At 49.2% G+C, this 22,413-nt stretch overlaps 1 protein-coding gene across 9 annotated transcripts; it reads left to right on the plus strand.

Annotated features, from left to right (window-relative positions):
- Window positions 1–10,834: 10,834 nt before the first annotated feature.
- On the plus strand, window positions 10,835–19,668 carry RELA (RELA proto-oncogene, NF-kB subunit). Of its 9 annotated transcripts, XM_069471534.1 has the most exons (12): window positions 10,835–10,936; window positions 11,531–11,557; window positions 11,652–11,803; window positions 11,964–12,112; window positions 12,899–12,990; window positions 13,330–13,461; window positions 14,259–14,363; window positions 14,595–14,807; window positions 16,836–16,916; window positions 17,025–17,099; window positions 18,245–18,423; window positions 18,736–19,668. In XM_069471534.1, the coding sequence occupies exons 1-12, from the start codon at window positions 10,930–10,932 to the stop codon at window positions 18,865–18,867; spliced, it is 1,344 nt and encodes a 447-aa protein (XP_069327635.1). In that variant the 5' UTR covers window positions 10,835–10,929; the 3' UTR covers window positions 18,868–19,668. The 9 variants fall into 9 exon arrangements, with proteins under 9 accessions (XP_069327635.1, XP_069327630.1, XP_069327627.1 ...); XM_069471529.1 differs by having other exon boundaries at window positions 11,409–11,557; window positions 18,245–19,668; XM_069471526.1 differs by having other exon boundaries at window positions 18,245–19,668.
- The last annotated feature ends 2,745 nt before the right edge of the window (window positions 19,669–22,413 follow it).

A 22,413-nucleotide genomic window follows, 5' to 3' on the forward strand; every position in this document is an offset into this window, starting at 1 on the left:
AGAACCTCTTGAGGGATGTATTTCAAGACAAAGGAAAATAATCCTAGAAGATGGTTTGAGTTGTGAGAAGGAATGAACTAAAAAAGTGGCAAATGTAGTTAGATCCAAGTAAACATGACTGTTTTAAAGGAATAATAATACGCCGGGCATGGTGGCTCATGTCTGTAATCCTAGCACTCTGGGAGGCTGAGGCAGGAAGATCGCTCAAGGTCAGGAGTTCAAGACCAGCCTGAGTAAGAGTGAGACCCCCGTCTCTACTAAAAATAGAAAGAAATTATCTGGACAACCAAAAATATATAGAAAAAATTAGTTGGGCATGGTGGCGCGTCCCTGTAGTCCCAGCTACTCGGGAGGCTGAGGCAGGAGGAACCCTTGAGCCCAGGAGTCTGAGGTTGCTGTGAGCTGGGCTGACGCCATGGCACTCTAGCCCAGGCAACAGAGTGAGACTCTGTCTCAAAAAATAAATAAATTAATTAAATAAAGCAATAATAATAGTGTCTACTTTATGTAATTAAAACAAAAAGTAGGCTGGGCATAGTGGATAGTTCCTGTTGTCCCAGCTACTCCGGAGGCTGAGGTGGGAGGATCGCCCGAAGCCAGGAGTTCTAGACCAGCCTGGATGATACAGCAAGACCCAGTCTCTTAAAAAAAAAAAAGGTGCAACTGAGAAATTCAGATACAATTCTATGTAGATCATGAGTGGTAAGATAAAGACCAAAGAGTTTTTTAAAGGTTTTATTACTTTTAGGGAAGTGAGTAGGGCAGTTAAGATACTATTTTACAGCCTGGCATGGTGGTTCTGTCTTGTAATCCTAGCACTTTGGGAGGCTGAGGCAGGAGGATTCCTTGAGGCCAGGAGTTTGAGAACAGCCTGAGCAAGAGCGAGACCCCAACTGTACAAAAAGTAGGAAAAAAATTAGCCAGGCATGGTGGTGTGCACCTGTAGTCCCAGCTACTTGAGAGGCTAAGGCAAGAGGATCACAGGAGCCCAGAAGTTTGAGGTTGCAGTGAGCTATGATGACACCACTGCACTCTAACCCAGTAGACAGAGCAAGACCCTGTCTCAAAAAAAAAAAAAAGATATTGTTTTGCATTAAGACTGTATTAAGGCCGGGCGTGGTGGCTCACTCCTGTAATCCTAGCACTCTGGGAGGCCGAGGTGGGCGGATTGTTTGAGCTCAGGAGTTCGAGACCAGCCTGAGCAAGAGTGAGACCCCCATCTCTACTAAAAATGAAAGAAATTATATGGACAGCTAAAAATATATAGAAAAAATTATCCGGGCATGGTGGCACATGCCTGTAGTCCCAGGTGCTCGGGAGGCTGAGGCAGGAGGATCGCTTAAGCCCAGGAGTTGCTGTGAGCTAGGCTGACGCCACGGCACTCTAGCCAGGGTGACAGAGCAGGACTCTGCCTCAAAAGAAAATAAAAAAGACTGTATCAAGTTAGGCCTGGCTTGGTGGCTCATGCCTGTAATCCCAACATTTTGGGAGGCTGAGGCTGGATGATCATTTGAGGCCAGGAGTTGGAGTCCAGCTTGGGCAACATAGCAAGACCCTGTCTACACACACACACACACACACACACACACACAAACTAGCCAGGCGTGATGGGATATGCCTGTAGTCTCAGCTACTTGGGAAACTGAGGTAGAAGGAGCACTTGAGCTCAGGAGTTCAAGGCTGCAGTGAGCTATGATTGCACCATTGTACGCTAGCGTGGGTGACAGAGCAAGACCCTATCTCCAAAACAATAAAAATAAAGACTTTATTAAGTTAAATATGTGTGTTCAATATTATGGTCTCAATGGATACAGAAAAAGCATTTCACAAAATCCAATAATTATAATAAAAAGCTCTCAGAAAACTAGGAATAGAAAGAAACTTCCTCAACCTGATTAAAGTGTTCTTTTTAAAAAAAAAAAAAACAAAAAAACCTGCAGCTAACGTCTTACTTAATGGTGGAAGAGAATGCTTTCCTCCTAAGATCTGGAAAAAGGCAAAGATGTCCACTGTCACCACTTTTATTCAGACTTGTATTAGAGGTTCTAACCAATGCAATAATGTTTTTTAAAAAAATTAAAAGGCATCCATATTGGAAAGGCAAAAGCAAAGCTCCCTTTATTTATAGACAACATGATCAACTATATAGAACATCCTAAGGAATTTACAAAAAAAGATATGAGAATACAAGAACTAATATGTGAGTTTAGCAAGGTTATGGAATGCAATATTCACAATTAAATTGTACTTCTATAGCAAAAAACAACCCAGAATTAAACTTTTAAAATATTTAAAATGCCATAAAAATATTGAATACTTGGATGTGAGGGCCATCTGGCTGCAACATTTGTCATCTCATTGAGCACCAGGGTAGATTCGGCCAATCTGGCTGGCTAGGCAGGTGTCCCTTCCTCCCTCACCGCTCCATGTGCGTCCCTCTCGAAGCTGCATGCTCAGCTGAAGAGGACCGAAGAGGATGACCTTCCTGGCTAGAGGAGAACCATTCTTCAGTCAATGGCATACCAGTAGCTGCGCTCCCCTGCTAGAATCTCCAAACAAGCTCTCAAAATATCGAATACTTAGGGATAAATGTGACAAAAGATGTGCAAGACCTCTACACTGAGAATTACAAAACATTGCATCAAAAAATTAAAACCTAAATAAGTATAGAGATATACAAAGATCATAGACTAGGAGACTTGTATTGTTAAGATGTCAGTTCTCTCCAAATTGATCTATAGATTCCATTTTTTTTTTGTAGAAACTGACAAGATGATTCTGATACTTATAAGGAAATAGAAAGGACCAAAACAAAAGAGAAGATGATGAAAAAGGAGGAGGAGGAGGAGAGGAAAGTTGGAGGACTCACACTACCTGATTTCAAGATATATTATAATGCAACAGTAATCAAGACTCTATGGTATTGGCATAAAGATATGGATATATGGATAAATGCAACAGCATAGAGAGTCCAAAAGCACACCCACACATATATGGTAAATTGCTTTACAACTAAGGCACCAAGGTAATTCAATGAAGAAAGGATAGTTTCTTTAAACAAATGATGCTAAAACAATCAGATAGGTATATACTGAAAATTGGAAAAAAAAGAAAAAGAGAACTTGCCCTTACTTCACACCATGTACAAAAGTTAACTTGAAATGGATTATAGACATAAATGTAAGAGCTAAAACTATAAGACTTATAGAAGAAAACATAGGAGAAAGTCGTAATGACCTTGGGTTTGGCAAAGATTTTTTAAAACATGACACAAAAAGCATGAAATACAAAATTCAAAAATCCACAAATTGGAGGCCAGCCACAGTGGCTCACGCCTGTAATCCCAGCACTCTGGGAGGCTGAGGCGGGAGGATCATTCAAGCTCAGGAGTTCCAGATCAGCCTGAGCAAGAGCTAAACCCATCTCTCCTAGAAATAGAAAAAATTACCCAGGCAGAGTGGCTCACACCTATAGTCCCAGCTACTCAGGAGGCTGAGGCAAGAGGATCACTTCAGCCCAGGATTTGAGGTTGCACTTAGCTATGATAAAGCCACTGCACTCTACCTAGGATGACAGAGTGAGACTCTTGTCAAAAAAAAAAAAGAAATTCAGACATTTTGCTATATTAAAATTCAGAATTTCTTGACTGATGAATGAGTGGTCAGTAAAAAAAAAAAAAATTCAGAATCTCTGTTCATCAAAAGATATCCTAATACTACTACTTATCTAAGAAATCCTGGATATAAAATATACTTATATTTTTAAATAAGAAAGAAGAAAACATGAAATAGAAAAAAGTGGTTACTTATGGGGGAGGGAGAAAACAGGTGGGTGGGGACAGGGATAGACTTCTTTTAATATACCTTGTTATGTAGATTTGACTTTGGAACCATGTAGTATTTTACACAATTATGAAGAAAAATAAAAATTAAAAAATCAATCCCGGGCTGGGCGCGGTGGCTCACGCCTGTAATCCTAGCACTCTGGGAGGCCGAGGCGGGTGGATCGCTCGAGGTCAGGAGTTCGAGACCAGCCTGAGCAAGAGCGAGACCCCATCTCTACTAAAAATAGAAAGAAATTATATGGCCAACTAAAATATATATATAGAAAAAATTAGCCGGGCATGGTGGCGCATGCCTGTAGTCCCAGCTACTCGGGAGGCTGAGGCAGTAGGATTGCTTGAGCCCAGGAGTTTGAGGTTGCTGTGAGCTAGGCTGACGCCACGGCACTCACTCTAGCCCGGGCAACAGAGTGAGACTCTGTCTCAAAAAAAAAAATAAAATAAAAAAAAATAAAAAATCAATCCCTAAAAATTGAAAATAAAACAAAGCTATGCATCAATTTGCTGGCACAACGTCACAGGGATTAACTATTCAAAGAGATTTAAAACCAAGTAATATGACTGTCATCTCTAGTGGGCTAGAACTTAAGGACAAGAACCACAAAAATGTATTCTGTTTTCAGAAATCACATTATTGGTGGTAGAGTTGGTATCATTATTCTGAGACTGTCTTCTATATAGTGTGAAATCAAGCAGGTGAGCAATCAGTTGGCGTCATTGAGAATTGAGATTTTTTATTGTGGTAAAGTACACATAACATAAAATTTACCATTTTAACCATTTTTAAGCATACAATTCAGTGGCATTTAGCCTAGTCACACTGTTGTGTAACCACCGCCACCATCCATCTCCACAATCTTTCCATCATCCCCAACACAAACTCTGTACCCATTAAACAGTATCTCCCCACTTCCCCTCTCCCGAACCCTTGGCAACCTCTATTCGTTCTATCTCTATGAGTTTGCCTAGTCTAGGTAGACTCAAATATTCTTTGTCCTTTTGTGTCTGGCTTATTGCTCTTAGCATACTGTCTTCAAAATTCACTAATGTAGCACATATCAGAATTTCCTTCCTTTTGAAGGTTGAATAATATTCCATTGCGTGTATATACCACATTTCATTTACCTGTTTTTATTAGTCAGAGAACTCCAGAAAAACAGAACCAAGAGTATATAGATATATAAGAGGCAACTTATCACGGGACTTAGCTCACAAGATTATGGAGGCCGAGCAGTCCCAGCATCTGCCATGTGCAGGCTGGAAAACCAAGAAAGCCAGTGGGATAATTCAATCCATGTCCAAAAGCCTGAGGACCAAGGGGGCAATGGTGTAATGTCTCAGATTCCAAAGGCCTCCAAGAGCTCCAGTGTCCAAAGACAGGAGAAGATGGATGTCCCAGCTCAAGGAAAGAGAGAATTTGCCCTTTCTCCACCTTTTTGTTCTATCTGGGGCCTCAATGGATTGGATGAGGCCCGACCACATCCGAGAGGGTAGGTCTTTTTTTCAGTGTGATTCAAATGCTAATGTCTTCCAGAAACACTCTCATGGACACACCCCAAAATAATATTTTACCGGCTATCTTGGCATCCTTTAGGTGCGTCAAGTTGACACATGGAATTAACCATCAGACTATTCACCCATCGATGGACATTTGGGTTGTTTCTATCTTTTGGCTATTGCAAATAATGCTGTTATGAGCATTGGTGCACAAATATCAATTTGAGTTCCTGCTTTCAATTGTTTTGTGTACACATATACCCAGAAGTGGAATTGCTGGATCACATGGTAATTCAGTGTTTAATTTTTTTGAAGAACCGTCTAAAGTTTTCCACAGCAGCTGCACCATTTTTCATCACCACCAGCAATGCACAAGGGTTTTCATTTCTCCACAGCCTTGTCGACACTTGTTATCGTCTGTTTTTCTGGTAACAGCCATCCTAATGGGGGTGAGGTGGCATCGCCTTGGTTTTTATTTGCATTTCCCTGCCAGCTAATAAGGTTGAGCAGCTCCTCGTGTGCTATCAGCCATTTGTACATCTTCTTTGGAGAGATGTCTACTCAAATCTTTTGCCCATTTTTGAATTGTTTGGGGTTTTTTGTTGTTATTATTAGCCCTCTGTATGTTCTGGATATTAATCCTTATCAGATATGTGATTTGCAAATATTTCCTCCCATTCTGTGGGTTGCCTCTTTGTTATACTTTGTTGGTACACTGTCTTTTGCTGCACAAAAGTTTTTCATTTTTATGAAGCTCAATTTATTTATTTTTTCTTTTGTTGCCTGTGTTTTCATATTGTATCCAGGAAATCACTGCCAAATCCAGTGTCATGAAGATTTTACCGTATGTTTTCTTCTGAGTTTTATAGTGGTAGGTCTTACATTCAGGTATTTGATCCATTTTGAGTTAATTTTGTATACAGTGTTAGGTAAGGGTCAACTTCATTCTTGTGCATGTGGATATCCAGTTTCCCGGCACCATTTGTTGAAAAGACTGTCCTTTCCTTCATTGAATGGTCTTGGCACCCTTGTTGAAAATTATTCAACCATATATGGGAGGGTTTTGTTTTTCTGGGCTCTCTATTCTATGTCATTGTTCATGGGTCTGTCTTTATGCCAGTACCACATTGTTTTGATTACTGTAGCTTTGTATTAAGCTTTGAAATTAGGAAGTGTTAGTACTCCAACTTAGTTCTTTTTTAAGATTGTTTTGGCTACTAGGAGTCCCTTGAGATTCCATATGAACTTAAGGATGAATTTTTCTATTTCTGCAACAGAGAATAAAGATTTTTTATTTTTATTTTTTTTTTTTTTGAGACAGAGTCTCACTCTGTTGCCCCGGCTAGAGTGTCATGGTGTCAGCCTAGCTCACAGCAACCTCAAAGTCCTGGGCTCAAGCAATCCAACTGCCTCAGCCTCCCGAGTAGCTGGGACTACAGGCATGCACCACCATGTCTGGCTAATTTTTCTATATATATTTTTAGCTGTCCATATAATTTCTTTCTATTTTTAGTAGAGACGGGGCTCGCTCTTGCTCAGGCTGGTCTCGAACTCCTGAGCTCAAACAATCTGCCCGCCTCGGCCTCCCAGAGTGCTAGGATTACAGGCATGAGCCAGCGTCCCCAGCTGAGAATCAAGCTTTTTGACAGGAGAGAAATATGTAAAATGATTGAGGTTAAATTAAAACCCTGTAATTCTAAATTTGAGTAACAGACATCAGTATGAACTCCTGATGCATTTCATATATTTTTTTAAATGTCCCCAATGGTGGCTCACACCTGTAATCCCAGCACTTTAGGAGGGAGAGGTAGGAGGATCACTTGAGGCCAGGAGATTGAGACCAATCTGGGAAACATAGTAAGACCCCGTCTCTTTTTTTTTTTTTTTTTTTTTTGAGACAGAGTCTCACTCTGTTGCCCAGGCTAGAGTGAGTGCCGTGGCGTCAGCCTAGCTCACAGCAACCTCAAACTCCTGAGCTCAAGTGATCCTCCTGTCTCAGCCTCCCGAGTAGCTGGGACTACAGGCATGCGCCACCATGCCCGGCTAATTTTTTTCTATATATATTTTTAGCTGTCCGTATAATTTCTTTCTATTTTTAGTAGAGATGGGGTCTCGCTCTTGCTCAGGCTGGTCTCGAACTCCTGAGCTCAAACGATCCGCCCACCTCGGCCTCCCAGAGTGCTAGGATTACAGGCGTGAGCCACCGCGCCCAGCCTAAGACCCCGTCTCTTAAAAAAAAATTAGCCAGGTGTCGTAGAGCATGCCCTTTAGTCCTGGCTACTCAGGAGGCTGAGGCAGGTTTGCTTGAACCCAGGAGTTTAAGGTTGTAGTGAGGTATGATGACACCACTGCACTCTAGCCCTATCAAAAGAATGAGACCCTGTCTCAAAATTTAAAAAGTGTCCTAACTGTTCATTGTAAAGGTCTGAAATGACTGACCTGGTAGCAATAAGCATCCCTAGCACTCAACTGTAGTCTCTAAATACCATTTCCCACTAAGAAAAAAATCAGGACTTCTTGGAAAGCTGCCTGATTCCAGATCTCAGTCAGAACATTTATCAGATGAGCCTGGGAACATCTTTTCACACCAGACAGCAAGGAAGCTATCACAGACTACTGGAATTGAGTCAAAAGTACCGAAGAACCAACTTGAAGAGGCTCTCACTGGCCAAAGATGAAACAATTTGGATTTCAATAAGAATATATAACTGTAATTGATTAAAGCATATCAGATATGTTTAAAGCCATGCATTCATTAGGATTTTTTAAAAACTTGTTGATCACTTTTGGGGGATGGTAGAGAATCAATGCATTATTTTGAAAGCTGAGAAAGAGAAAATTTTTTTGTAGAAACTGACAAGATGATTCTGATACTTATAAGGATATAGAAAGGACCAAAACAAAAAAGATGATGAAGGAGGAGGAGGAGGAGAGGAAAGTTGGAGGACTCACACTACCTGATTTCAAGATATATTATAATGCAACAGTAATCAAGACTCTGTGGTATTGGCATAAAGATATGGATATATAGATAACTGCAACAGCACAGAGAGTCCAAAAGCACACCCACACATATATGGTAAATTGCTTTACAACTAAGGCACCAAGGTAATTCAATGAAGAAAGGATAGTTTCTTTAAACAAATGATGCTAAAACAATCGGATAGCTATATAATCACTTTTGGGTAGGTACTGAAGAGAAACTCTTGGATATATGTACAACAGGAGACATTCACAAGAATGTTCTTAGCAACATTGTTTATGACAGCAAAAAACTAGAAATCCAAATGCCCATTCTGAAGAGAATAAATAAACTGTGGTATAGTCACCCAACAGAATACAGCAGTGAAGTCAATGAACTATGAAACGGATGAATCTTAGTAATAATGTTGAGTGAAAAAGGAAATAACAAAAGACAACAAATAATATGATACCCTCTTCACGAAAGTCCAAAACTGGCCGGTGGCTCACGCCTGTAATCCTAGCACTCTGGGAGGCCAAGGTGGGCGGATCGTTTGAGCTCAGGAGTTCGAGACCAGCCTGAGTAAGAGCGAGACCCCATCTCTACTAAAAATAGAAAGAAATTATATGGACAGCTAAAAATATATATAGAAAAAATTAGCCAGGCATGGTGGTGCATGCCTGTAGTCCCAGCTACTCGGGAGGCTGAGACAGGAGGATCGCTTGAGCTCAGGAGTTTGAGGTTGCTGTGAGCTAGGCATGGTGGTGCATGCCTGTAGTCCCAGCTACTCGGGAGGCTGAGACAGGAGGATCGCTTGAGCTCAGGAGTTTGAGGTTGCTGTGAGCTAGGCTGAAGCCACGGCACTCACTCTAGCCTGGGCAACAGAGTGAGACTCTGTCTCAAATAAAAAAAAAAAAAAAAGAAAGTCCAAAACTAAGCCAAACTGAACAATGTATTTTGTAGGCATGTATATATGAGTTATTTTTTTTCTTCAAAATACAAAACTGTGGATGGTGGTGGCCTGGACTTGGGGCTAAGGAGGGGATGAACAGGTGAGGAGCATGTGGGTAGATGTCAGTCACCATGGTGTCCCATTTATCCTCTTGAGTTTTGCAGTGGGTATACTGGTATTCACAGTATTAATTTAAAAGTTATAAACATACATGACTTTTAAAAAGAGGATCGTGCAAGGATCCACGGTGACTGTGTGTCATTAACCAAAGATTACTATTAATCCATTCTCTTGACCTGAGATGTCTGCCTTAGCAAAAAAAGTAAACTAATTTTTCTAAAGGGCCATCCGAATGAGAAACTGAAAAGAGTGGGAGGGGTGGTAACTCTATTTTCACTTTTCTCTTCCTGTTTTTTTCAGAGCCTGGGAAAGCAAGTCAGAATTTCCAATCTTTTCCAATTCCCACATGATTTCCTAATTTAGAACGAATTCAAAGAAAATTAAAAATTTTTTCTCCATATGGAGAAGGCTCCGCCGCCTGCAGTGGAACATCCTCATTCTGGGAAGAGGAGGCGGCCTGGGGTGGGGGTGCTCCAGCCCCAGTCCCCACACCCAACACACACAGACTCGCATTGGGCTTGGCCTTGGGGGCGATACCCGCACTGTGGGGTCATACGACAGTTAATTAGTGGAAATGCTTCGGCTTTCTGAGGCTGGGCCTTAGCGGGAGGCCCTGGGAAGACGTGGAGGGGTGGGGGAACGGGAAATGACCCTGCGGGTTCAAGTAGCCCCTGGTGGTCCCGGACCTTCTGAGACACAAGGGCCAGGCTGCGTAGACGAGGCTCTGAGGTTTACCCCAGGCGCCCCCTACACCCATTGCCGCCGAGGGCCAGCAGTTTGGCTGCATCTTAAGCGGGCGCTTTAGCGCGACAAGTGATGAACCCTCGGTCAGCTCGTCGGCGGGAGCAGACGAGGCCGTGGGCCTTGGTCGTCCCATCGGTGCAGCAAGATCCGCAAAGCTCCTCGATCCAAGCACTGGTGGGAGGTCTGGTCACTCCCCTGTCCCCCAGCTGCATCTAGACTGGGGTGGATAGGGAATTAAGCAGCAACCACCAAAAGGCACCGGTAGCGATTAGGAAACCTGTGTGAAGCTCAGCCACCCAGCCTTTGCGGGCGCAGCAGACCCAGGCCTTTCCCTGCGCAGGGCGGGCGGTTGCAGGCTAGCGTCCCTGGCTTTGCTCCAGACGCAGCCCAGGGTGACATCACCAAACTCTGCCGATGGGCGGGAGGGAGCCCCGAAATCCCCTAAAAACATAGTGAGTAATCGGCGGGCCCGCCCTCCAGGCGGGGCCGGGACCGAGAGCGAGCCGAGTCGCCCGCAGCGCCAGCCCCGGGAGCAGCCTCCGGGCGGACGGCCTCTCCATCTCCGTCTGGGCGCGCACTCGTTCCCGGCCCCCGGCAGCGGCGGCGCGCGCGACCTCCTCCTCGGCGCAGCCCGCACTCGCTCCTGGACCCTGCGTGGGGCGGGGGTGGCGCAACGCGCAGGCGCGGCCGGATTCCGGGCAGTGACGCGGCGGCGAGCGCGCGCGGCGCATTTCCGCCTCTGGCGAATGGCTCGTCTGTAGCGCACGCCGCGGGCCCAGCTGCGACCCCGGCCCCGCCCCCGGGACCCCGGCCATGGACGGTGAGGGCGCCCTCTGACCCCGCGGGGTGTCTGAGCCGTGGCTGCCGGGGCTGTGGCGGGAGCGGCCACACCGCCTTCCGCCCCTTGCTGCGCCGACGGGCGCTGCGCAGGGAGCGGCCGGCCTGATGGTGGCGCGGGGCGGGGCAGGCGGTGAGGGGTCTGACTCAGTTTCCCCTATGGGTGGAGGGGGGCTTTGACTCAGTATCCTCCCTGGGTGGGAGTGAGGGGTGAGCCTTGACTCAGTTTCCCCCCACGGTCCATGGGGGCAGTTCTGACTTAGTTTCCTTGTTAGGGGAGAATGTATCTGACTCAGTTTCCTCTCAGGATGGGGGGGCGTGGAGCGTTCCCTTCCTCAGTTTTCCTTACGAAAGGAGAACAGGCCCTGACTCAGTTTCCCTTAGTAGAGAAAGGACTCCTTCCAGTTTTCCCGTAGGAAGCAGGTGTTTCTGGCTCCTTAACCCGCCCGCCTTAGTTTCACCGCAGGTTCTAGGGAGCAGGTCCTAACTCAGTTTCCCTCGGAGGGAGCCTGGCTCCATCACCTCTCCGTGGATGGGGAGTGGGCTTGTGCTGACCCTTGTCTCCCTCCTCTTTCAGACCTGTTCCCCCTCATCTTCCCCTCAGGTAAGTGGGCCTTCCTCTGTGGTTGGGAGGGGGCTCCCCAGGGTTAGGGGCTATGGGGGCAGCTGCCTGATGGGGCGGCCCTGTCTCCCTGCAGAGCCAGCCCAGGCTTCTGGCCCCTATGTGGAGATCATCGAGCAGCCCAAGCAGCGGGGCATGCGCTTCCGCTACAAGTGCGAGGGCCGCTCAGCGGGCAGTATCCCAGGCGAGAGAAGCACGGATACCACCAAGACCCACCCCACCATCAAGGTCAGCACCTGCTTCCGGTGATGGGGTGGGGAGTATGGGGTGTAGGGTGAAGGCATTGTGGAACCCTAGCAGGCTTGCCTCTAGGCCACCATGCCCTCTGTGTCTGGGAGTCAGGTTTAGAATTCCTGGGCCTCCAGAGTGCTCTCTGTACTTTGGACAGATCAATGGCTACACGGGACCAGGGACAGTTCGCATCTCCCTGGTCACCAAGGACCCCCCTCACCGGCCTCATCCCCATGAGCTTGTGGGGAAAGACTGCCGGGATGGCTTCTATGAGGCTGAGCTCTGCCCGGACCGCTGCATCCACAGGTGAGCTCCGAGCAGGCCAGGGCATGGAGGGTGAGGTGGGGGGACAGGAGGCAGGGCAGTCAAGTAGCTACTACAGTGTTACACTTTTCTGGACATAGGGAGAATTCCTCCCTCCTTGCTCTGTCCCCAGCTCTGCAAGCAGACTTCCTTTGTCATGAGTTATCTATTTGTGTGTCCACTCTCTCTAGCAGATGTGAGCTCCATGGGATAGGAATGAGTCCCTAGTCACCTCTGAACCCCTGGTCCCCATGACTGGAAGGGCAAGTGCCTGAATGTCACATCTCCCATATGAGAAAGAAAGCCATTGAACCAAAAGTCTTCCCCGGAGGTGACATTCCAGTTGACAGAGACAGGCCATAAAAAAATAAACAAGGCACTGTCAGAGAGTAATGATTTCAGTGTTGAGAATAAAGTAGGACAACAGGTTGGAAGGATCACCTGTGCTGAGAGAGGCAGGGGAACTGGTCTCATCACTTAGGACTGGGAGGTCAGGGAGGCCTCTCTAGCTAAGATTTGAGTGGTGAGAAAGAGCAGAGAAACACAGAACATTCTGAGTGGCATGAACAAGTGCAAAGACCTTGAAATGGGAATGGGCTTATGTGTTTGGAGAATGGAAAAGAAGTCCCTGTGGCTGAGCGTAGGGAGCCAGCAGGGAGGCTGGCAGGGGCTGGGGTGTGCAGGGGCTTGTCAGCTGAGGTGGATAGAGGAAGAAGGGGCAGACTGGGCAAGGCAGGAGAGTCCAGGCTCTGCTGGAGACAGCGGGACAAATGCTTGGGGGTGCCTCAGTTTCCAGAACCTGGGGATCCAGTGTGTGAAGAAGCGGGACCTGGAACAGGCCATCAGTCAGCGCATCCAGACCAACAACAACCCCTTCCAAGGTGAGGGCTGCAGAGGCAAAGACCTGAACCTGCCTGCAGCACCCACACCCTCTGTCACCTCCCCCAGCCCGCCTTCTCTGCATGTCTCCCTCATTGGCCAAGACTCACAGTACACATGGGATCTTTTGCCATTGGGAAACCGAGGCCTGGAGAGGGGATATGACATTCAGGTTCACAGTAGAGTCAGTGATGGGTTTCGGACCTTGTCTTTCTCCTTCTCTAGAACTTCCATTTCACATACCCACAAAGAACCCTCCCACCTCAGAGCTCTCTGCACCCCAAAACCCCAGATCTCCACCCTTGCACCCCTGCTCTCCTGACCATCTGTTTTCCTGGCAGTTCCCATAGAAGAGCAGCGTGGGGACTATGACCTGAACGCTGTGCGGCTCTGCTTCCAGGTGACAGTGCGGGATCCATCGGGCAGGCCTCTCCGCCTGCCACCTGTCCTCTCTCATCCCATCTTTGACAACCGTGAGTGGTCAGGGAGCCACAATAAGGGGTGAGGGGTGGGGCTGAGTAGGAACAAGGGGATTGAGGCGGGTGTGGCCTGCGACAGGAGCTCACACTTCATTCAGTCATCTAGCGTATTCGTCTCCTGTGCCCAGCTCTGTGCTGGCAGGGAAGGCAGGCCAGAGAAGACCCAGAGCTGCCCTGGAGCTGTAGCTTCCAGGCTGTCAGGGAGTCTGAGGGGAAACGTTCATTTTCAGTATCATGTGATGAGAGAGTGGTGAGCTCACAACTGTGCTAATGACTCTAGGAAATGAAGTCCCAGGAACAAGATAACGTTAGAGAGTAATAATTCAGTCATGGAAGCTCACAGATGAGTTGGGCCGACACTGATCAACTACAGTCGTTAATTAACCAACCAGTAGGATGAATGAAAATAAGAGGGCTCTGGAGTCCCAAGGACAGGAATCCAGGATAAACCGGAGGTTAGGAGGGAAGGGCTCATTGCCAAGGTGGATATGAACTGGGCTTTGAAGGTTGCTTGAGGCAGGTGGAGAAAGAAAAGGTGTGAAAAGATTGGTTCCCACTAGCCCAAAAGGTGTGTGAGGGCAGAGATGTTTAGCTTTGGTGCGTGGTTGTATTCTTGCTTGGAATAGTGGTTAGCACATAGTAGGTAAATAGTTGGTAAATGGAATGGTCTGACTTTGGCTGCAAAGATGTGGGAGGCAAGCTCTGGGCAACCTTGACTCTAGGGTGGGCAGGGATGTTGCATCTCCTGCAGGCCACCCCGAGGATCATCTTTTCTTATTCTTATACCCCAGGCGCCCCCAATACTGCTGAGCTCAAGATCTGCCGAGTGAACCGAAACTCCGGGAGCTGCCTTGGTGGGGATGAGATTTTCCTGCTGTGTGACAAGGTGCAGAAAGGTACACACCAGGAGGCAGGGCTGGACTGTCTGGAGCAAGAGGTAAAGGGTGACACTAAGCAGAGATGGTAAATGTCAGATAACTGGCTTCAGACACTACCCCCAGTGCCTCGGAGGCTTCAGGTGGGCAGCAGGGTGACGTATCTCAGGAGACAAGCATCAGAAGTTGGTGGAGGGAGGCTCTGGGGAGGTTAGACACGCTGACCCACACTGCTTCCCCATCTCCTTGCAGAGGACATTGAGGTGTATTTCACGGGACCAGGCTGGGAGGCCCGAGGCTCCTTTTCACAAGCTGATGTACACCGACAAGTGGCCATTGTGTTCCGGACCCCTCCCTACGCAGACCCCAGCCTGCAGGCTCCCGTGCGTGTCTCTATGCAGCTGCGGCGGCCTTCCGATAGGGAGCTCAGCGAGCCCATGGAATTCCAGTACCTGCCAGACACAGGTAGACAGCCGGGGAAGGTAGTAGCAGGGCCGTTGGGCTCCACCCAGTGAGAAGCCAGGGCTGGATGTCTGGGTCTGTAGTTGAGGGAAAGCCAAAACCTAGAGTCAGAACTTGGGATTCACACAGTAATTGGAATCCATTTCTTGTTTCATTTACTAGTAATGACAGCCAAGACTTATTGAGCTCATGCCACACATCTGTCCCTGATCCAGGCATTTCAGTGAATTCCCTGATTTTAATTTCTCACTAGCCCGTTGAGATAGGAAATAGTGTCTGACTTACCTGAGCTCACATAGTTAGTGAATGACAGAGTCAGCATTTGAACCCAAGCCCTTGGCTCCTGGGTCCTGTTGCCATGCTGTGTGTCTCTTGTCATTGTCATGCAGCCCAGCCACATTTCGACCAAGACTTTAAGTGCCCACTTAGGACCAGGGCATGTGCTAGATGTTGGGAATTACAAAAATGAATGAGACATTCCCTGCTCTTGAGAAGCTCAGGCACATGAGAAAGACAAACATGCAAAACAGATCTTCAAGTCACAGAGTGACGTGTGAAATGGAGTTGTGTACAGCGTGCCGTGGGAGCACAGAGGCAGAGAGCTGGAGATGGCTGTGTGGAGGAGGTGGCATTTAACTTGGAGAAAGACACAGAAGTTCTCCAGGCAGGTGGTCCAGCACCTGGAAGGGCAGGGTGTTGGCGAATGCACAGCCTGTTCGGGGGCATCTGAGTGGTGGGAGCTGATGTTGGGCAGTTAGCAGGCCCAGACAGAGGAGGGCCTTGTTAGGCTCAAGGCCTTCATCCAGGGTTTCATCTGAAGGCAGTGGGAAGCCACCGAAGGTTTCTAAGCAGAGCAGTGCCATGAACAGATCTGGAAGTTCACTCTGGTGGCCATGTGTAGAGGATCAAAGAGGGAGAGACTCAGAGCAGGGAGGCCATTCTGGAAGATGTTGCAGTAGTCCAGGAAGAGAAGATTTGGCGTGAACCTTGCACAAGTAATGGCAAAATGAGAAGATCACATCTCCTACTGCTGTCCTGCTTGGTTACCTGTCAGGACCATGGCTTTTTTGCACCTGACACATACCAAGCTCAGTCCTTTGGGATGCCTGGCCCCCAGGTCTTCTCATGGCTGGCTCACACCAGTCCTTCCCTGACCACCTCTAAATTAGACTCCACTCCCTGACCTCACTTCTGGTATTGTTACATCACCTTGTTTATCTTCCTTGGAGCTCCTGTCACTTCTTGAGATTTTCTTGTATGTGTATGTGGTTTTGTCCCGTCCCTCTTTTCACTAGGATGTCAGCTTCTGGGGAGCAGGCACCTTGTGTGCTCACGGCCATATCCCCAGCGGCCAGGAGGGAGGCTGATGCATAGCAGGCGCGTGATAAATATGTGTCAGTGGTAGGGGATTAGAGAAAGGAAGATGTTGGGGATGATTCCAAGGTTTCTAGTTCTGGTGATAGGGCAGACGGATGGTCAGGGAACACAGGAGGAGAAAGAACCAGGTTTCTGAGGACAGAGCGTGAGGTTGGCTTTGGGCTGATGGAAGTGAGGTGCTTCGGAGTTACCGAGGTACTGCAGTAGTTAGACAGATCTGAAAGCTAAGACTGAAGTATCAAACCATTAGAGATAAGAATGAGAGTCTGCTGAAGTCTTAATCAAGCCTGTTGTGCCTCAACTGGCCCAGAGTGCAGAGATTACTGCCAGGCCTGGATCAAGGCTGGAGATGAGCCGAAGGCTAGGGCCCCTGTGAGGGCTCCTGTTCCCCCAGAGCACAGCCCCTTTGCTTGGCATCACCCATGTGGCTTTAGAGGGGCAGATTCAGCCAACAGAGGCCTTCTCAGAAAGCTGTGGGATTCTTAGAACTGCTGAGTGTCAAACAGTGTCACATAGCTCTTCTCATTTGCTCGGAAGGTTGGGACGTGGGTCTTGGGAAAGCCCAGCTCCTCACCTTCCTCCTGAGGGGCCTTTGAGAGTGTTGGGGCCCCCGCTGAGAAGAGCAAGTCCCACTTCTCCCCATTACTTTCCCAGATGACCGTCACCGGATTGAGGAGAAACGCAAAAGGACATATGAGACCTTCAAGAGCATCATGAAGAAGAGTCCTTTTAGTGGTGAGATGGGGAGTCGGGAGAGCCAGTGAGAAAGGCAGTGGGCGGGGAGGGGACACCCTGGGGAGGCACACCCCAGGGGCTGAGAACTGACCCGGCCCTTGCCTGCAGGACCCACCGACCCCAGGCCTCCACCCCGGCGCATTGCTGTGCCTTCCCGCAGCACAGCTTCTGTCCCCAAGCCAGGTAAGGATTTCCTTTTGTCCTGCTAGAACAGGTTCACATCTGTTCAGCCTGTGGTTGAGACACCTTCTGGGAGGGAGATGAGCAGAGGAATTGGCCTCAGCAGCAGGTGTCTGAAGCCTGCTGTCTGTTGGGCCCGTGTTTCTCAGGGGGTGGGGCCTGGTCACCTCCGTCAGAGTTATCTGGAGAGCACAGAGAGGTCCAGGTTCCTGGGCCCCATGACAGACCTAATGAATCAGAGGCTTTGGAAGTATGGCCCAGGAACCAGCAAATTCCTAGGATACTAATGCTTGCTGAAGTCTAAGAACCATTATGCCAGTTAAACCCCATATTGGATACCTTGGGATACAGAAGTTAAAAGTACAGGATCTCTGCCCTCAACTCTCAGTTGAATTAGGGGAACAAAAAGAAAAAAAACACCTCTAGAGTAGCAAGATGTACGTGCTGGTATGTGGCTCAAAAAAGAGTGACAGGCCAGATGTGGTGGCTTATTCCTGTAATCCCAGCACTTTGGGAGATTGAGGCAGGAGGATGGCTTGAGGGCAGGAGTTTGAGACTAGCCTGGACAACACAGTAAGACCCTGTCTCTACAAAAAATTAAAAAATTAGCCAGGAGTGGTAGTGCACACCTGTAGTCCCAGCTACTTTGGAGGCGAAGGCAAGAGGATGGCTTGAGCCCAGGAGTTCAAAGCTGCAGTGAGATATGTGATTGCATCACTGTACTCCAGCCTGGGCAACAGCAAAACCCTGTCTCTTAAAAAAAAAAAAAAGAGTGACAAAGTGCCCACTTAAAGCTCCTACTAACTTGGTGCTCTGAGGGCTCATTGCCTCTCAAGGCTTGGTTTTTCAGCTGGAAAATGAGATCAGCTAGTTTCTGAAAGTGTCCCTTCCTCTAAAAGGCTGGGAGAGATTTAAGAGGTCAGGGATAAGAGAGCTTTGTGGGCTTGAGTACTCAGGGAGGGCTCAAAAGAGAAGGTATGGCTAGAAGTGGACCCTATAAGCTGGCTAAGAGGAAGGAGCTAGGGTGATGACAGGGACTCCACAGGGAGGGACTGGTCCTAAGCATTATGGAGAGGGGCTGGGGTACAGAGGATGGGGTGGGTCTCTGGGGCTTGCTCTGACCCTTGCCTCTCTGTTCTCTCCTCCAGCCCCCCAGCCCTATCCTTTCACGTCATCCCTCAGCACCATCAACTTTGATGAGTTTTCCCCCATGGTATTTCCTTCTGGGCAGATCCCAAGCCAGGCCCCAGCCTTGGCACCAGCCCCTACCCAAGTCATGGCCCAGGCCCCAGCCCCTACCTCAGCCATGGCCTCAGCTCTGGCTCAGGCCCCAGCCCCTGTCCCAGTCCTAGCCCCAGGCCCTCTTCAGGCTGTGGCCCCCCCTGCCCCCAAGGCCATCCAGGCTGGGGAAGGAACACTGACGGAGGCCCTGCTACAGCTGCAGTTTGATGCTGATGAAGACCTGGGGGCCTTGCTTGGCAACAGCACAGACCCAGCTGTGTTCACGGACCTGGCATCCGTCGACAACTCTGAGTTTCAGCAGCTGCTGAACCAGGGTGTTTCTATGGCCCCCCACACAGCTGAGCCCATGCTGATGGAATACCCTGAGTCTATAACTCGCCTGGTAACAGGGTCCCAGAGGCCCCCCGACCCAGCTCCCAACCCTCTGGGGGCCTCAGGGATCCCCAACGGCCTTCTATCAGGGGATGAAGACTTCTCCTCCATTGCGGACATGGACTTCTCAGCCCTTCTGAGTCAGATCAGCTCCTAAGGGGGTGATGCCTGCCTTGCCCAGAGTACTGGTTGGCAGGGGATTGAAGCCCTCCCAAAGCACTTACAGATTCTTGGAGGGGGGCGGTGCTCCAGCTGCCCCCAACTTCTTTGGTCTTCCAAAGAAGTTTTTGTCTTCCCTAGTGGGGGTTGCATTTTATTCTTTTATTGGCAGTCTCTGTATCTCTCTTTTTGGAGGTGCTTAAGCAGAAGCATTAACTTCTCTAGAAAGGGGGGAGCTGGGAGGATTCAAACTCTTTCTTCCCCTATCCTGATGTTCAGCTCCCTTCTCTCTACAGAAATTCTGGGGGCCTCCATCCCCATCCTCTGGCTTCTAGTACTCTCCTAGAGAGAGGAGCAGGCTGGACCTATGGCTTTTGAGGCCACAAAGCCTTATTATCAAGTGTCTTGCTCACATGATGGATTTGTTACACCTTTATCTGAAATAATGCCACTGTTACCAGCCCCTCTGTGTCACTGGCATGGTCTCTATGCCTAACACCAGCATTTGAGGGGCTAGCCTTCCTGCCCTGCAGAAGTCTCTGCCAGCTTTCTTTGCTCAAACTGTGTCTGAAGGGAACCGGTGGGGTAGTGCTGGCTCTCTCTGGGATCCAGGCGGGGTTAGGTCTGAGACTTCCCTGCTCCTCCTTTCTCAAGTGCCTTAATAGTACGGTGAGTTGTTTTGAGTGGGGGAGGGCAGGCTGGCAGCTCTCCAGTCAGGAGGCACAGTTTTCATGGAAGAATCAAAGTACTTGGACTCTTGCTCTTTCTACTCTGATTGAATAAATTTGTTGCCAAGCTGCCTAGAGAGTTGCCTTCTTTCGGCAAACGATGAGCACACACTTTGCTGGTCATGTCAGGCCCAACATCAGTGATAGTTGGATGAATATGTATGCACACTGTCACCTGGAAGCTTGCAGTCTGAGAAGACCGTTTGAAACCCCTAGTTACAGTCTGGTGGATGAAAACAGGCAGCTGTGGAGCGTGTGAGGGGGCTGTCCCAGTGCATTGAGAGCCCACTGGCTGTGAGGATGGAGCAGTTTCGGGACAGTCTTCCCAGAGGCCCCATTAGTTCAAGGTCTTAGATGAATAGAGGATGGATCTCGCAGAGGGGGTTAACCAGTGTTTGGAGTTGAGTGGGGTAAGAGAGACAATGTTAAATTTAATGGGGCCAGGTTGTGAACGATTCAAGAAGTGTGAGCTGGCTGGGTGTGGTGGCTCACGCCTGTAATCCTAGCACTCTGGGAGGCCGAGGCGGGTGGATCGTTTGAGCTCAGGAGTTCGAGACCAGCCTGAGCAAGAGTGAGACCCCCGTCTCTACTAAAAATAGAAAGAAATTAGCTGGACAACTAAAAATATATAGAAAAAATTAGCCGGGCATGGTGGCGCATGCCTGTAGTCCCAGCTACTCGAGAGGCTGAGGCAGGATGATTGCTTGAGCCCAGGAGTTCGAGGTTGCTGTGAGCTAGGCTGATGCCACGGCACTCTAGCCCGGGCAACAGAGCAAGACTCTGTCTCAAAAAAAAAAAAAAAAAAAGAAGTGTGGACTAAGAATTTTGGACTTCATCCCTTGGGTGGCCATGGGAGTGTTTGCCTCTGTTGGGGAAGGAGTGATGCCAGGTAAAGGTCTACGCCTGCGCTACCTATGCTTTGATACCCTCTTCTGGGAGGACCGGTGAAATGTTAACCCACAGCCCCAGGAGGCCTAAAAAAAGGCCAGGCCACAACCCACAGGGCTACAGCTGGACGTACTTCCGGCTTGGCCAAGCGCACGCGCAGCAGCGAAGAAAAGCATAGGCCGCGGGGGGCCCTGCCCTCTTGGGCGCGCATGCGCACAGATAGGGTTCAGAGACGGAGAAACCAGGTAACGCGCTTCGGGAAAAGTCCCTGTGCTGAGGCCTACAGCGTTTAAGTTCCGGGCTTCGCACTGTTGCGGGACAGTGACGGCAGGGGCAAAGGGTTATCATTCGTGGGCCGCGCTCCAAATGTTTGCGACTCCCCTGGGAACGCAACAGTCCCTGGGTGCAAACTGCGACGGACGGTGCCCGCGAGCGAAGCTGCCGGGGAACAGCGGAACGTTGGGGAAGCGGAAGGCGTCTAGGAAGTCGAGCTCGCGCTCCTACCTCTCCTCGGGGGCGGGCGGTGTCAGGGGCGGGGACTGAAGCAAGAGTGAGCCAAGCTCAGCAGATCTGCGGCGCAAGAGGCGGAGCCCGAGGCGGTGGTGGCCGGGTCAGGACCCCGGCAAACCTGCCGGAGAGCGCCTGGGAGGCGGGCTCGGGGCGGGGCCGCGCCGGGTGAGAAGCCTTCTAAGGCCCAGGGAGCGGTGGTGGAGCTGCGCGGAGTCCCAGTGAGTCCAGGTCCTCCAGACCAGGCTCCGCCTCCCTCTTCTTGTCTTTCCCAGTCAGGCCTCACAGTGACCTCCAGACCTCTCATGGTCTTTCTCACACTCCCTGAGTGATCTCATCATGCTCGTGGCTCACCAAGTTCTAAATCCTGTCTCCAGCCCAGACCTCTCGTCCCTGCGCGCCAGCCCCTGAACATCACTCTGACATCCCTCAGGCCTCCCACATTTCACCCGGTTCCAAATGATCTCAACCATGCCCAGTCTGACCCCGCTTTTCCCTGTGTCAGCCATGCCCTGCCACCCTCCCTTCAGGGGTTCCAGCCAGAAACCTGGCCACTACTGTGGATGCCACCTTTTCTCCCCTAGCAATTTGCATCCAATTCCTCATGAGGTCCTGGATAATCTGCCCACTTCCCCCCATTGTCACCACTACCTCCTACCGGACTGCTGCTTACAGCCTCCTCCCTGGCATTCCAGCAGCCAAAGAGCTCTGACACTCAAATCTCACCTCATCACTCTTCCTTTAAACATCTATCAGCTACATGACCAGATCCCAGTTCTCTGCAGACACACCCTCAGAGAGTGACCACAGCCTTCTGCGCTGTCCATGAGGGCTGCTCACTATAGTCCACAACCAGAAAAAACTGGCACACTGTTGGGAATTGCCAATGCAGGATCCCTACTGTACCCTTCACAACCCCTTCTGATCCAGTTCCAGCTTCTTAGACCCTGGGGTCCTGCATGTGCCCTCACTCCAGTCCAGTAGGCCCCAGATATCCTGCCAGATACCTTAGATATCTCTGCCTGGGAAACTTATACTTAACCTTCAAAATTCAGGCCTCATTTTACCTTCCCCAGGAAGTCTTCCTGATCCCCAGATGCTCTGTTTCTCAGAGCCTAGCTCATCCTGCCAGCACCTAAGTGAACAGATCCAGGGCCTACGTCTCAGCAATGAACTTCATCCAGCCTGCGGAAGGGGCTGGCATAGGCATGTGATGTTGGGCAAGTCAGTGTTCTGTCTGGGCCTCTGGTCCAGAAAACAGAGTTTAGACAAAGTCCAAGTTTGGAGCTGATGATGCCATTCATGGGAAAGGCCCAGCCTGGTGAGGAACAGAGAGGGTGGCGGGCTGGTGAGCAGAGAGGAGTCAAGGGCCCATTTCTTCTGGGACATGGAACACCCCCAGGCAACTGAGGCAGAGGAGC

Source organism: Eulemur rufifrons, chromosome 6, assembly GCF_041146395.1.
Source record: "Eulemur rufifrons isolate Redbay chromosome 6, OSU_ERuf_1, whole genome shotgun sequence".
Lineage (NCBI taxonomy): Eukaryota > Metazoa > Chordata > Mammalia > Primates > Lemuridae > Eulemur > Eulemur rufifrons.

Excerpts from the sequence above, each read along its gene's own strand:
- RELA (XM_069471526.1), top strand. Across the intron at positions 11,558-11,651 it reads CCCCCTCATCTTCCCCTCAG|AGCCAGCCCAGGCTTCTGGC; the intron begins GTAAGTGGGCCT and ends GTCTCCCTGCAG. Across the intron at positions 16,917-17,024 it reads GAAGAAGAGTCCTTTTAGTG|GACCCACCGACCCCAGGCCT; the intron begins GTGAGATGGGGA and ends CCTTGCCTGCAG.